Raw genomic sequence first — 14,487 nt, forward strand, 5'->3', positions numbered from 1 at the left:
TAAAACAATTGGATACCACGAAAAACAGGTCAAAAAATGTTTTTAAATTAAAAAAAGAAATGGTGTGCAAACTATAATTTTGCATTTTCACTCACTATAGTGTGTATGCGTTTCTTTTGCAACTCTTGTCATGGAGGCTGATCTTTCTTCACTTTTCTCATTGGAATTCAGGCTGGCCTGCATGTGCTTGTTGGAATGACATCATTTGCTGTTAGGAGATGTTATCTCAGTCACAAACATGTTGTTGTTTTTTGTAGACAGTACATTGGTGCTGCTACACTCTTAGAAAAAAAGGGTTCCAAGAAAGGGTTCCAAAAGGGTCTTCGACTGTCCCCATAGGAGAACCCTTTTTGGTTCCAGGTAGAACATTTTTGAGCTCCATGTAGACCCCTCTGTGGAAGGGTTCTAAATGGAACCCAAAGGGGTTCTACCTGGAACCGAAAAGGGTTCTTCAAAGGTTTATCAAATGGGAACAGCCGAGTAACTCTTTTAGGTTCTAGATAGAAAAAGCATTGCTAACGGTGTATGTTGAATATTTTGTATGTAGTTTAGTGAATCTGCTCATGTCTGTCTGTCTTAGGTGTGTTGTCGAATCATAGTGCTAATGGCCTGAAATCGTATTTGGATGTGTTTTAAAGTTAATATGACAGCTGAAGAACAAGGGTGTGATTTAGTGTATTGTACAAGTGTCTAATCTTTGTTTGTGTGTGGCCCTTGTTGCTATCCCATAGCTGGCTGGTGTATGGTGACCCAGGGTTTGGGGGTCTCTTATCGGTGTTGGAGGCGGGCGAGTACCCCTGTCCAGAGGCCTGGGCATTCCCTCAGCCCTTCATCGGATCGCTGAAAACACTCAAAATGGTACTGGATCATTATGTCATTCTTAATTATCTTTTAAAAAACACTGTCCCCTTACTGTGTATTCTACTGTTTTATCTCCATGATGCTAAAGGCCTGTGTGGTTTTCCATCTCTTACAGGGTGGGATAAAGGTGGAGCATCCTAATGAAGTAAAGGTATGCTTCCCCTCTTTGAATTATCCTGTTTTTATAGCTATTCCTATGACCATTCATATTTACATCAATGTTTAAAACCTGTTTGGGATAGCATTTTCACGTTTGGATGAAAAGCGTTCCCAGAGTAAACTGCCTGCTACTCAGGCCCAGTTGTTAATATATGCATATTATTAGTACATTTGGATGGAAAACACTCTGAAGTTTCTAGAACTGTTTGAATGATGTCTGTGACTATAACAGAACTCATATGGCAGGCGGAAACCTGAGAAAAGTCCAACCAGGAAGTGGGAAATCTGAGGTTTGTAGTTTTTCAACTCATTGCCTATCGAATATACAGTGTCTATGGGGTCATTTTGCACTTCCTAAGGCTTCCACTAGATGTCAACAGTCTTTAGAACCTTGTTTGATGCTTCTACTGTGAAGGAGGGGGGTATGGGAGCTGAATGAGTCAGAGGTCTGCCAGAGGGGCATGAGCTGATCATGCACGCTCACGTGAGAGTAAGCTCTGTTCCATTGCATTTCTACAGACAAAGGAATTCTCCGGTTGGAACATTATTGAAGACTTATGATAAAAACATCCTAAAGATTGATTCTATACATCGTTTGATATGTTTCTAAGAACTGTAATATGAACTTTCGCCTGGACTTGCCTGCGCGTCGTGAGTTTGGATTTGTGAACTGAATGCGCTAACAAAATTAGGTATTTGGACGTAAATTATGGACTTTATCGAACAAATCAAACATTTATTGTGGAACTGGGATTCCTGGGAGTGCATTCTGATGAAGATCATCAAAGGTAAGTGAATATTTATAACGCTCTTTCTGACTTCTGTTGACTCCAACATGGCGGATATCTGTATGGCTTGTTTTGTTGTCTGAGCGGTGTACTCAGATTATTGCATGGTTTGCTTTTTCCTTAAAGTTTTTTAAAAATCTGACACATCGGTTTCATTAAGGAGAAGTATATCTCTAATTCTGTGCATAACACTTGTATCTTATATTAAAGTTTATGATGACTATTTCTGTAAATTGATGTGGCTTTGCAAAATCACCGGATGTTTTGGAAGCAAAACATTACTGAACGTAACGCGCCAATGTAAACTGAGATTTTTGGATAAAAAATATGCACTTTATCGACCAAAACATACATGTATTGTGTAACATGAAGTCCTATGAGTGCCATCCGATGAAGATCATCAAACGTTAGTGATTCATTTTATCTCTATTTCTGCTTTTTGTGACTCTAGCTGGAACTTAGCTGGAAAATGGATGTACAGTATGTGTTTTTGTGACCAGGCTCTGCCCTAACATAATCATATGTTGTGCTTTCGCTGTAAAGCCTTTTTGAAATCAGACACGATGGGTAGATTAACAAGAAGTCAAGCTTTAATTTGGTGTATTGCACTTGTGAATGTATGAAAGTTCTATATTTCTATAAATAAAAAAAAAGATTCAGCTAGCGGAACCCCTAGCCACAATAAGTTTTAAGGATACATTTTTTTAAACAGTCTGTGAATGACAGTGGGAACTTCGAACAACTGCAATCACCTCTTACCACAAAACTTCATAATATCCAAATGCTTGGCTTTTTTCTGGTGACATGGCTGAAGACTAGCTGTGATATGATGGGACCACATATTATTATAGCACAGCTGTCATCCTAAGTTCTCTGTCTTATAAAATCTGTTAATTGTGAAACAGACCAACAGGCCTGTTGTTTCAGGTGGATTGACTAGTGACTAGTGAGAAAACTATGTGTGCCCCGGCAGCTCTATCGGCACATAGCACAAAAGTGTGTTGTCTCTGCATGCTGGGCTGTGGTTGCCAGTAGAGCTGTTTGTTTAGGACATTCTGGCAGACCAGATGAGGTCTAAAATGTAGAAATATGCAAGCGCATTTCATAGGTTTCAAGGGGCTAATAATGTAGCAGTATGGCTCAATATCTGCTGAACATTTGTTCAACCATTAAAATAAACAATTGATTGATGGTTTAGGAAAAGTACCACCTAGCCCTCTGGGCTCAATATTGCACTGTCAGACAGGCAGTTGTGAAATGTTCTGTCCAGAGGTACAGGGCCTAGGGGGGTGGAATCTGTGGTATGAGGAGCATGCATCCCTGGGATGTTGACAGGTATGGACAAGATCACTTTGCCCACCTCAGCACAACAGCCTCAACTTTAACCCCTTCTCTCTCCTTCAGGCTCTGGTGTACGAGAGGCCGTGCTTCGAGGGCGAGTGTGTGGAGATTGACGATGATGTGTACGACTTCAGAGAGGGAGGAGAGGAAAAAGAGGGGCGGGTGGAGGAGGTGGTGGAGGAGGAGGCAGAAGGTAATCCAGTCAGAAGGAAGACTTTGTGTTCTGTGGGATCCATCAAGATCATTCGTGGACTGTAAGTACTTGTGGTTGATCTCAGCTGACATGCAGCAGGGAATAGTATTGTAATGAAATGACCCCTCCTCTGCCCATATTGACCCATATTAACACAGATTAACCTTTTTCAAATCCAAATCAAATCAAATCAAATTTTATTTGTCACATACACATGGTTAGCAGATGTTAATGCGAGTGTAGCGAAATGCTTGTGCTTCTAGTTCCGACAATGCAGTAATAACAAGTAATCTAACTAACAATTCCAAAACTACTGTCTTGTACACAGTGTAAGGGGATAAAGAATATGTACATAAGGATATATGAATGAGTGATGGTACAGAGCAGCATAGGCAAGATACAGTAGATGGTATCGAGTACAGTATGTACAAATGAGATGAGTATGTAAACAAAGTGGCATAGTATAGTATAAAGTGGCTAGTGATACATGTATTACATAAGGATACCGTCGATGATATAGAGTACAGTATATACGTATGCATATGAGATGAATAATGTAGGGTAAGTAACATTTATATAAGGTAGCATTGTTTAAAGTGGCTAGTGATATATTTACATCATTTCCCATCAATTCCCATTATTAAAGTGGCTGGAGTTGAGTCAGTGTCAGTGTGTTGGCAGCAGCCACTCAGTGTTAGTGGTGGCTGTTTAACAGTCTGATAGCCTTGAGATAGAAGCTGTTTTTCAGTCTCTCGGTCCCAGCTTTGATGCACCTGTACTGACCTCGCCTTCTGGATGATAGCGGGGTGAACAGGCGGTGGCTCGGGTGGTTGATGTCCTTGATGATCTTTATGGCCTTCCTGTGACATCGGGTGGTGTAGGTGTCCTGGAGGGCAGGTAGTTTGCCCCCGGTGATGCGTTGTGCAGACCTCACTACCCTCTGGAGAGCCTTACGGTTGAGGGCGGTGCAGTTGCCATACCAGGCGGTGATACAGCCCGCCAGGATGCTCTCGATTGTGCATCTGTAGAAGTTTGTGAGTGCTTTTGGTGACAAGCCGAATTTCTTCAGCCTCCTGAGGTTGAAGAGGTGCTGCTGCGCCTTCTTCACGATGCTGTCTGTGTGAGTGGACCAATTCAGTTTGTCTGTGATGTGTATGCCGAGGAACTTAAAACTTGCTACCCTCTCCACTACTGTTCCATCGATGTGGATAGGGGGGTGTTCCCTCTGCTGTTTCCTGAAGTCCACAATCATCTCCTTAGTTTTGTTGACGTTGAGTGTGAGGTTATTTTCCTGACACCACACTCCGAGGGCCCTCACCTCCTCCCTGTAGGCCGTCTCATCGTTGTTGGTAATCAAGCCTACCACTGTTGTGTCGTCCGCAAACTTGATGATTGAGTTGGAGGCGTGCGTGGCCACGCAGTCGTGGGTGAACAGGGAGTACAGGAGAGGGCTCAGGACGCACCCTTGTGGGGCCCCAGTGTTGAGGATCAGCGGGGAGGAGATGTTGTTGCCTACCCTCACCACCTGGGGGCGGCCCGTCAGGAAGTCCAGTACCCAGTTGCACAGGGCGGGGTCGAGACCCAGGGTCTCGAGCTTGATGACGAGCTTGGAGGGTACTATGGTGTTGAATGCCGAGCTGTAGTCGATGAACAGCATTCTCACATAGGTATTCCTCTTGTCCAGATGGGTTAGGGCAGTGTGCAGTGTGGTTCAGATTGCATCGTCTGTGGACCTATTTGGGCGGTAAGCAAATTGGAGTGGGTCTAGTGTGTCAGGTAGGGTGGAGGTGATATGGTCCTTGACTAGTCTCTCAAAGCACTTCATGATGACGGATGTGAGTGCTACGGGGCGGTAGTCGTTTAGCTCAGTTACCTTAGCTTTCTTGGGAACAGGAACAATGGTGGCCCTCTTGAAGCATGTGGGAACAGCAGACTGGTATAGGGATTGATTGAATATGTCCGTAAACACACCGGCCAGCTGGTCTGCGCATGCTCTGAGGGCGCGGCTGGGGATGCCGTCTGGGCCTGCAGCCTTGCGAGGGTTAACACGTTTAAATGTCTTACTCACCTCGGCTGCAGTGAAGGAGAGACCGCATGTTTTCGTTGCAGGCCGTGTCAGTGGCAAGCAGAATATGAATATAAGATCAGCATCATTTTTAGGGCAGGGGTTCCGCTAGCAGAAGCACAACACATGATTATGTTAGGTCATAGTCAAGTCCAAAAAACATTTTTCCAGCCAAAGATAGAAGTATAGCAGAAATAATAAATAAAAAAAGCAAAAAGCAGAAATATAGATAAAATTAATCACTAACCTTTGATGATCTTCATCAGACGACAATCATAGGACATCATGTTACACAATAATGTATGTTTTGTTCGATAATGTGCATATTTATATCCAAAAATCTCAGTTTACATTGGCGCGTTACGTGCAGTAATGTTTTGATTCCAAAACATCCTGTGATTTTGCCAAAATACTCATAATAAACATTGATAAAAGATAAAACAACTGTTATTCACATAATTAAAGGTAGACTTCTCCTTAATGCAACCGCTGTGTCAGATTTTAAAAAAACTTTAAGGAAAAAGCATAATCTGAGAACGGCACTCAGAACCCAAAACAGCCAGAGGAATATCCGTCATTTTGGAGTCAACAAAGTTAGAAATAACACCATACATTTTCACTTACCTTTGATGATCTTCATCAAAAGGCACTCCCAGGAATCCCAGTTCGACAATGAATGACTGATTTGTTCCATAAAGTCCATCATTTATGTCCAAATAGCCACTTGTTGTTAGCGTGTTCAGCCCAGTAATCCATCTTCATGAGGCGCAGGCACTTCGTCCAGACAAAAACTCAAAAAGTTCCGTTACAGTCCTTTAGAAACATGTCAAACGATATATGGAATCAATCTTTAGGATGTTTTTAACATAAAACATCAATAATGTTCCAACCTGAGAATTGCTTTGTCTGAAGAAATGCAGTGGAACGAGAGGTAACTCTGTCAGGAGCGCACGTCATTAGACCAAGGCACTCTGCCAGACCACTGACTCAAAGAGGTCTCATGAGCCCCTCCTTTATAGTAGAATCCTCATTCAAGTTTCTAAAGACGGTTGACATCTAGTGGAAGCCGTAGGAAGTGCAACTTTATCCATATCTCAATGTGAATTCGGTAGGCCAAGCTTTGAAAAACTACAAACTTCAGATGTCCCACTTCCTGGTTGGATTTTTCTCAGATTTTCGCCTGCCATACGAGTTCTGTTATTCTCACAGACATCATTCAAACAGTTTTAGAAACTTCAGAGTGTTTTCTATCCAATAACAATAATAATATGCATATATTAGCATCTGGGACAGAGTAGGAGGCAGTTCACTCTGGGCACGCTATTCATCCAAAAGTGAAAATGCTGCCCCCTATCCCAAAAAGGTTAACGGTCAATTCATTTTATACTGTATTGGGTCAGATCTGTTCTAACATCACCCTCTGGGATTTATTTTAACAACCCTAAAGCAATGGTAAATTAAGCACAGGCGGTAGAGCTATAGGGTTCAGGTGTGTGTTAGAAATATTTTAGCTATTTTCACTATCACAATTATTGGTAAGTGCGCGAAAGGCCTGGGTTTAAATGAATGAACAAGTTGTGGGTATGTCGAGGCTTGGCCCCTCACTGGCCAATCAGAACGCGCCCCAATGACGAAATATGTGGTTGCATCAAGTGGTGTATTTACAGTCTTTTATGTATTGCCTTGGAATCAATTCCAATGTTAGTCTGTTATAGTTTGTTAAATGGCTTACAGAAACTAAATAACTAAATTTAATCCTATCTTTGCTAAATACATTAAAACTTGAACCCATTTGCAGTTCACATTGTTCTAAGTAATTTCATGGCATCAATAGCATTCACACTGATATAGGGGCCTGGCCTACTGTAAATTACATTCACACTGATATAGGGGCTAGGCCTACTGTAAATAGCATTCACACTGATATAGGGGCTAGGCCTACTGTAAATAGCATTCACACTGATATAGGGGCTAGGCCTACTGTAAATAGCATTCACACTGATATAGGGGCTAGGCCTACTGTAAATAGCATTCACACTGATATAGGGGCTAGGCCTACTGTAAATAGCATTCACACTGATATAGGGGCTAGGCCTACTGTAAATAGCATTCACACTGATATAGGGGCTAGGCCTACTGTAAATAGCATTCACACTGATATAGGGGCTAGGCCTACTGTAAATAGCATTCACACTGATATAGGGGCTAGGCCTACTGTAAATAGCATTCACACTGATATAGTGGTAGGCCTACTGTAAATAGCATTCACACTGATATAGTGGTAGGCCTACTGTAAATAGCATTCACACTGATATAGTGGCTAGGCCTACTGTAAATTGCATTATGACTGAGCCATGGACATGCTAAACATTGTCAATAAACAAGATTAAATAAATGATTGATAAGGCCTAAAAAGAGAATTAATCATTTGAATCAAATTCTAAACGAAACAGCAACTTGTTTTAAATAGGCTATGTCACACTTACAGGCAACATAATTTCTCCCTGTGGGCATATAAAACAATGGAGGGTTTCATGGCTCATCCAAACTTTTCACAGTAGCTGGACAAAGATCCTAAATAAATAGAAATGGAGAATGTCCACTCACCGTTATAGTGCCCCCAAATAGGCCTATGTTTTATGAATATATTCGGAACCATTTTAAAGATCAGATCGCATTCACACATCTCCAGAAGTTGCATTCCAAGCACGCCACGGACATTGTCACCATGAAACCGGAAAGGTGAATCATTCAAATAGGTTTGGCTGTAATAAATGTAAACGAAAAACAAGCAATCCATTTTTGTTAGACAACAACAATAATAAATAAATGTCAAATGTAATGACATCATCCCCAGGATAAAAAAGACACACATTGCTGTTGTGAAACTGTTAGATATTATTTGTTAGATATTGCTGCACTGTCGGAGCTAGAAGCACAAGCATTTCTCTACACCCACAATAACATCTGCTAAACACGTGTATGTGACTAATAAAATGTGATTTGATTTTGATTTGAAAACCAGCCTTCGATATAGTAGGCTAAAAGGGAGGGCTTGGGTTTTGAACACATGAAACGGAAAACAAGCCATTTTCACAGGTTACAGATAACTTCTAAATGCCAGGTTCACCGGTATTCACCAAGGTTCTCATCTCTAGTTTCATGATGGGCATGGACACGTAGGGGGGTTTACCGATGTCCAAAATGGGACCTGCATGGCAAAAATGCTTACAATGCATAGACAAAAAGGGAATATAATATATCACTGTTTTACTCCTCTCCAACTTGATATTTGCAGTTGTATTGGGCAGACAAAAAAAGCCTTCATTGAGAGGAGAGCTATGCTTGGTTTTTAATCAAATAAAACAAAATGGGGAAAAACATGCGTTTTTAATGTTTTTTCTAAATACGAAGTATACAGTCACCAAAAGCACATTAGGCTACTCTTGTACCATGCGCACCTGGGCAATGTGCGTCATGTCTGGATAGGCTGCCTTTCCGCTGTCAGAATTCATGCCATAACCAACTGCGTTACCGCTAAAATCAGCTTCTGGCTGGTTTTACATATCCCTGTCAGTGCTACCTGAAATTAGCACTTTGGATTATGTTTTTAATGACACACCTTAAGTATTTCCACCCCGCCCATCTGAGCGCAAGCGAGCTGATATAATACAGGTAAATTGCCGAATCTGGCGGGCTGGAACATGCCAGTGTGACGCTTTTTATTTGACAAAAATGTGGGCTAGTGTTTGAAACTAGCCCAAACAGAGCCATCTGTGCTCCTGATTGTCCCTGTAGCTGGGTCAGATCTACTCTATCACCCTGTGTGTTCCTGATTGTCCCTGTAGCTGGGTTGGCTATGATGAACCAGAGTTTGAAGGTCACCAGTATCTCCTGGAGGAGGGGGAGTATCCTGACTGGAGGGAGTGGGGAGGCTACGGAGACCAGCTCCTGTCACTTCGCCCTGTACGCACTGTAAGTACTGGAACTCTCATCTATTCAGAGCCATGGTTTAAATCTGTTTGCTTCTACAAAGAATATATAGAATGTTTGTGATGATTGAAAGTACCTAGCCAAAATAAAGTCAGTTTGGTCTTTGTAAATAGAGATTGTTTGGGTGTTTGTGTTTACATTCCCTGGGTTGTAGGATGTCCTGTCTCCCCATGTGAAGTTGTTCAGTGAGAGGGACTTTGGGGAGAGAGGGGTCAACATGGACCTGCTAGGGCCTGTCATTAACATGGAGGACACAGGCTTCGGCTCGAAGACACAGTCCATCAATGTCCAGGGTGGAGTGTAAGTCAACTTCTCTGACAGTCCTATGTAGCAGTCTCCTGCATCTATTCAAATAACTCGGTGTGTCACAAAAGCCAAGGGCTTTGGCTGGCTGAGCTAGAGAAATATAGGTGGGTCACTCCTATTCTCTTTCCTCTGATTGCAAGCTTTTAATTAACACACACACACACACATGCGCACACATGCACAAACGTGAAAGACTGGTGTGAATGTCACGCTTAGTACAGTGATACTGAAGGTTAGACAATAGGTGGGAAAATGAGATCAATTTCTGGGGTTATATATTCTTAGAGAGGAGAATAGATTGTAAAGGTCCAGTCGCGGAGTCACATTTCAAACTGTATAAGCTTTGTACATATTTCAGTAAAGAAAGGGAGTGGCCATGTTCCAGACATATCTGAATTTAATCACTTAGATGTTCATTGGCTATTAGTTCATTGTCTATCTCTTTTATAGATGAAGTCAGTTGTCTCAGTGGTTCATAAGCTATCACAAAAGTCTCTCTGTTAGAATGAACAGCTTTCATTTTAATACAATTTTCCAAACTGGTTATGTAGAGCATACGCCTAAAGCTTATGTAGTTGAAAATGAACTCCACTGAATAGGGATAGCCTTCACATATTCTCTTTATAACCTTCTACTGTTTCCTGTGTAGTTTACCTGGCTAATTGTTTTATGGCCTTTTAAAATGCCGTAGCTCAGTGTTTGGTTAGTGATAAAATGGAGTTAGAGCTAGTGATTTCAAGTTATAAACATCTAATATTACAGGATTAGAAACTACAGTAAAATTATAACGATCATATTCAGACCTCCTGTTTAAAGTTTATGACATACGGATGGGAATGATGCTATTTACAACATGTTGTATTGTGAAATGTTATTATGGAGTGTCCTAAGTATAAATGTACCAGTTTACCTGTTGTGAATGTGTTCTAAACAGGTGGGTTGCCTTTGAGAACCCTGGGTTCTCCGGAGAACTTTACATTCTAGAGAAAGGCCTCTACGGAAGCCCAGAGGACTGGGGAGGACCGAACCTCAAGATATCCTCACTGCAGCCAGTCTTCCAGGTAAACATAACATATTTAAGTACAGTCAATGGGTGGACTAGGGCAAGACTATGATACAATAATAATCACAGTAGTACCACCTTTGTAGTATCATACTTGATCATACTTACAGTGTACTTTCATGACTCTGATAAACTATGAGGTTGGTGAGGAAGCTTTGAACTGGTTTACCCATAATTCCTTTATTACTTTCAGGATAACCTGGGTGGATCAAGCAAGTTCAGGGTATGTTCTGATTGTGATAAACAAATAATATTAACTATCTTAACATAGTCAATAGTCTATGGATGTGATTATACCATACTTTTGCATGAAGTATCTTAGCTGTAATCCACTGTAGTTGTAGGTCATGTTTTTCTCCTGTGTATGCCTTAGCTCCAGCTGTTCTCAAAGCCTGGGTTCCAGGGCAGAGTGGTGGTACTGGAGGACAGTGTGGTAGCCCTGGAGGAAGACTTCTTCCCTGGCTCCTGTAGAGTACTGGCTGGGAGGTGAGCAGAACATCAACTTTAAACACAGCATGTTCATTCTACTTGTTATAGAGTGACATTTAGTATACAGAAATGTTAGTTGTATATTACACTCAAAGAGGACTTAGTACTGGAGAGAGCTGTAGTTCACTGCATGCCTCTGCGCTGTGTTCCAGCTGGGTGGCGTATGAAGGATCCCAGTTCACAGAGCACATGTATGTCCTGGAGGAGGGAGACTACCCCAATACCAAGTCCATGGGCTGTCTGGGTCCTGACTCTACCATCCGCTCCATACAGACCATCAGCCATGTGAGTACAGAGGAGATCCTGGAGTTATGTGTGTTGACATGCAGGCTTTTTTGTAATCCCTTACGTGTTACAGATTACATATAATCTGTTGCATGTAAGGGATTACAAAAAACAGTAACTATAGTCCCTTACATTACCAGCTAAAATATTGTAATCAGATTACAGATACTTTTGAAAAACTAGATGATTTCTTCGAGGATTACTTTTAACCTCTCTGGGATCGTTCGGGACACTAGTGTCCCACCTCGCCAACAGCCAGTGAAAGTGCAGGGCACCAAATTCAAAACAACAGAAATCTCATAATTAAAATTCCTCAAATATACAAGTATTTAAACACCATTTTAAAGATACACTTCACGTTAATCCAACCACAGTGTCCGATTTCAAAATGGCTTTTCGGCGAAAGCAGAACATATGTTCCTAACAACATGTTAGGTCAGCAACTAGTCACAGAAAGCATTCAGCCATTTTCCAACCAAAGAGAGGTGTCACAAAAAGCAGAAATATAGATAAAATGAATCACTAACCTTTGACGATCTTCATCAGATGACACTCCCAGGACTCAATGTTACACAATACATGTATGTTTTGTTCGATCAAGTTCATATTTATATCCAAAAACCTCAGTTTACGTTGGCGCCATGTTCAGAATGCCTCCAAAACATCCGGAGAAATTGCAGAGAGCCACATCAAATAACATAAATACTCATCATAAACTTTGATGAAAGATACATGTTTTACATAGAATTAAAGATAAACTTGTTCTTAATGCAACCGCTGTGTCAGATTTCAAAAGATCTTTACCGCAAAAGCACAATATTCAATAATCTGAGAACAGCGTTCAGCCACAAAAGCAAGCCATACAGTTACCCGCCAAGATGTGAATCGCATTCAAATCAGCATTGAAAAAAGGCACAAGTTTACATTTCTTCCACCTGAGCGAGTCTGACCACAAGTCAGAGACCACTATGATGACACACCAAATGTGTTTAATGGATCGCGGTTTAAAAAGTTTAAGCTGCATATCATTCACTGTTTTTGAAACTAGTGGACAGCCAGTGAAAAATGCACTCTTGCAACAGCTGCATAGTGCGAATTCAACCTATGGAATAAAAGTGGGGCTTTTATTGCCCAATCTACTTCATGCTGATAAAAAAAAATTATCCATAGGCCGAAAGGACAAATGCTCAAACTTGTACACTTTTGATTGACTTAAAGGGGCAATCTGTAGTTCCTACATCCATTATTATTATATTTATATATATATACAGTTGAAGTCAGAAGTTTACATACACCTTAGCCAAATACATTTAAACTCAGTTTTTCACAATTCCTGACATTTAATCCTTTGGTGTGTACTTTGGTGTGAAAAGTGCAAATCAATCCCAGGACAACAGCGGAGGAGGAAACAGGTACAAAAGTATCTATATCCACAGTAAAATGAGTCCTATATTGACATAACCTGAAAGACTGCTCAGCAAGGAAGAAGCCACTGTTCCAAAAACGTCATATAAAAGCCAGACTACGGTTTGCAACTGCACATGGGGACAAAGATCGTACTTTTTGGAGAAATCTCCTCTGGTCTGATGAAACAAAATAGAACTGTTTGGCAATTGTTATGTTTGGAGGAAAAAGAGGAGGCTTGCAAGCCAAAGAACACCATCCCAAGCGTGGAGCACGGGGGTGGCAGCATCATGTTATGGGGGTGCTTTGCTGCAGGAGGGACTAGTGCACTTCACAAAATAGATGGTAGGAAAATTATGTGGATATATTGAAGCAACATCTCAAGACATCAGTCAGGAAGTTAAAGCTTGGTCGCAAATGGGTCTTCCAAATGGACAATGACCCCAAGCATACTTCCAAAGTTGTGGCAAAATGGCTTAAGGACAACAAAGTCAAGGTATTGGAGTGGCCATCACAAAGCCCTGACCTCAATCCTATCGAACATTTGTGGGCAGAACTGAAAAGGCGTGTGCAAGCAAGGAGGCCTACAAACCTGAGTCAGTTACACCAGCTCTGTCAGGAGGAATGGGCCAAAATTCACCCAACGTATTGTGGGAAGCTTGTGGAAAGCTCCTCAAAACGTTTGACCCAAGTTAAACAATTTCAAGGCAATGCTACCAAATATTATTTGAGTGTATGTACACTTCAGACCAACTGGGAATGAGATGATAATTCTCTCTACTATTATTCTGACATTTCAAGTTCTTAAAATAAAGTGACCTAAGACAGGGAATTTGTACTAGGATTAAATGTCAGGATTTTTTTTTTTTAAACTGAGTTTAAATGTATTTGGCTAAGGTGTATGTAAACTTCCGACTTCATCTCTCTCTCTATATATATATAGGCCTATAGCAGATGCAGGATATGGCATTCATTTTTCACATGTAAATAGCACTTTTCAGTAGTGCTCAAAGCACGCCATTCCATGAGCGCAGCATTTATTTTTCAATTCAACTCAATAAGCCCAATCAGTCCTTCATGACAACAAAATCATAAACAGCAGAGTAGGGCTGGCTAATAAGTCCTTCGTTTTTGACGTCATCCTCAGGTAAAACAATTTGGCTAATCTATACTTCCATACTTCCAAGTCCTATTCTTGAAGATCAAAAGGGTATAACATTTATTGGAATGACTGGAATTCTGATAGACTTTGGTTTTTAATGTCAAGAAATAATTTAATCATTTTATTATATGTAGTAGAAAGCAATGGGAAAAGCCTACATAACCAACCCATAAAGTAAAATGTAACATCCATATATGGCCAGCTATGTAAACTTTAACATTGATTTATCCTGCAATGGATGTCATTCAATTGGTAACACACATTTTTGCTTTCTTCTAATGTCTCTTAAGGGGAAAGTAATCTAAAAGTAATGGAATGTAATCAGATTACGTTACTGAGTTTGGGTAATCCAAAAGTTGGGACAGGTAACCTACCCAA

The 14,487-nt window shown here is 41.0% G+C and overlaps 1 protein-coding gene across 2 annotated transcripts in view; it reads left to right on the forward strand.

Moving 5' to 3' along the window:
• Nucleotides 1–14,487, forward strand: part of LOC110498069 (mucin-17) — a 56,384-nt gene that overhangs the window by 35,651 nt on the left and 6,246 nt on the right. For both annotated transcript variants that reach the window (XM_021574639.2, XM_021574640.2), the window contains exons 9-17: nt 732–858; nt 977–1,012; nt 3,213–3,403; nt 9,256–9,382; nt 9,555–9,700; nt 10,641–10,767; nt 10,963–10,992; nt 11,143–11,255; nt 11,411–11,543. In XM_021574639.2, the coding sequence (XP_021430314.2) occupies nt 732–858; nt 977–1,012; nt 3,213–3,403; nt 9,256–9,382; nt 9,555–9,700; nt 10,641–10,767; nt 10,963–10,992; nt 11,143–11,255; nt 11,411–11,543 (1,030 nt within the window). The remainder of the gene's footprint in view (nt 1–731; nt 859–976; nt 1,013–3,212; nt 3,404–9,255; nt 9,383–9,554; nt 9,701–10,640; nt 10,768–10,962; nt 10,993–11,142; nt 11,256–11,410; nt 11,544–14,487) is intronic.

Source organism: Oncorhynchus mykiss, chromosome 19 (genome assembly GCF_013265735.2).
Source record: "Oncorhynchus mykiss isolate Arlee chromosome 19, USDA_OmykA_1.1, whole genome shotgun sequence".
Taxonomy (NCBI): domain Eukaryota; kingdom Metazoa; phylum Chordata; class Actinopteri; order Salmoniformes; family Salmonidae; genus Oncorhynchus; species Oncorhynchus mykiss.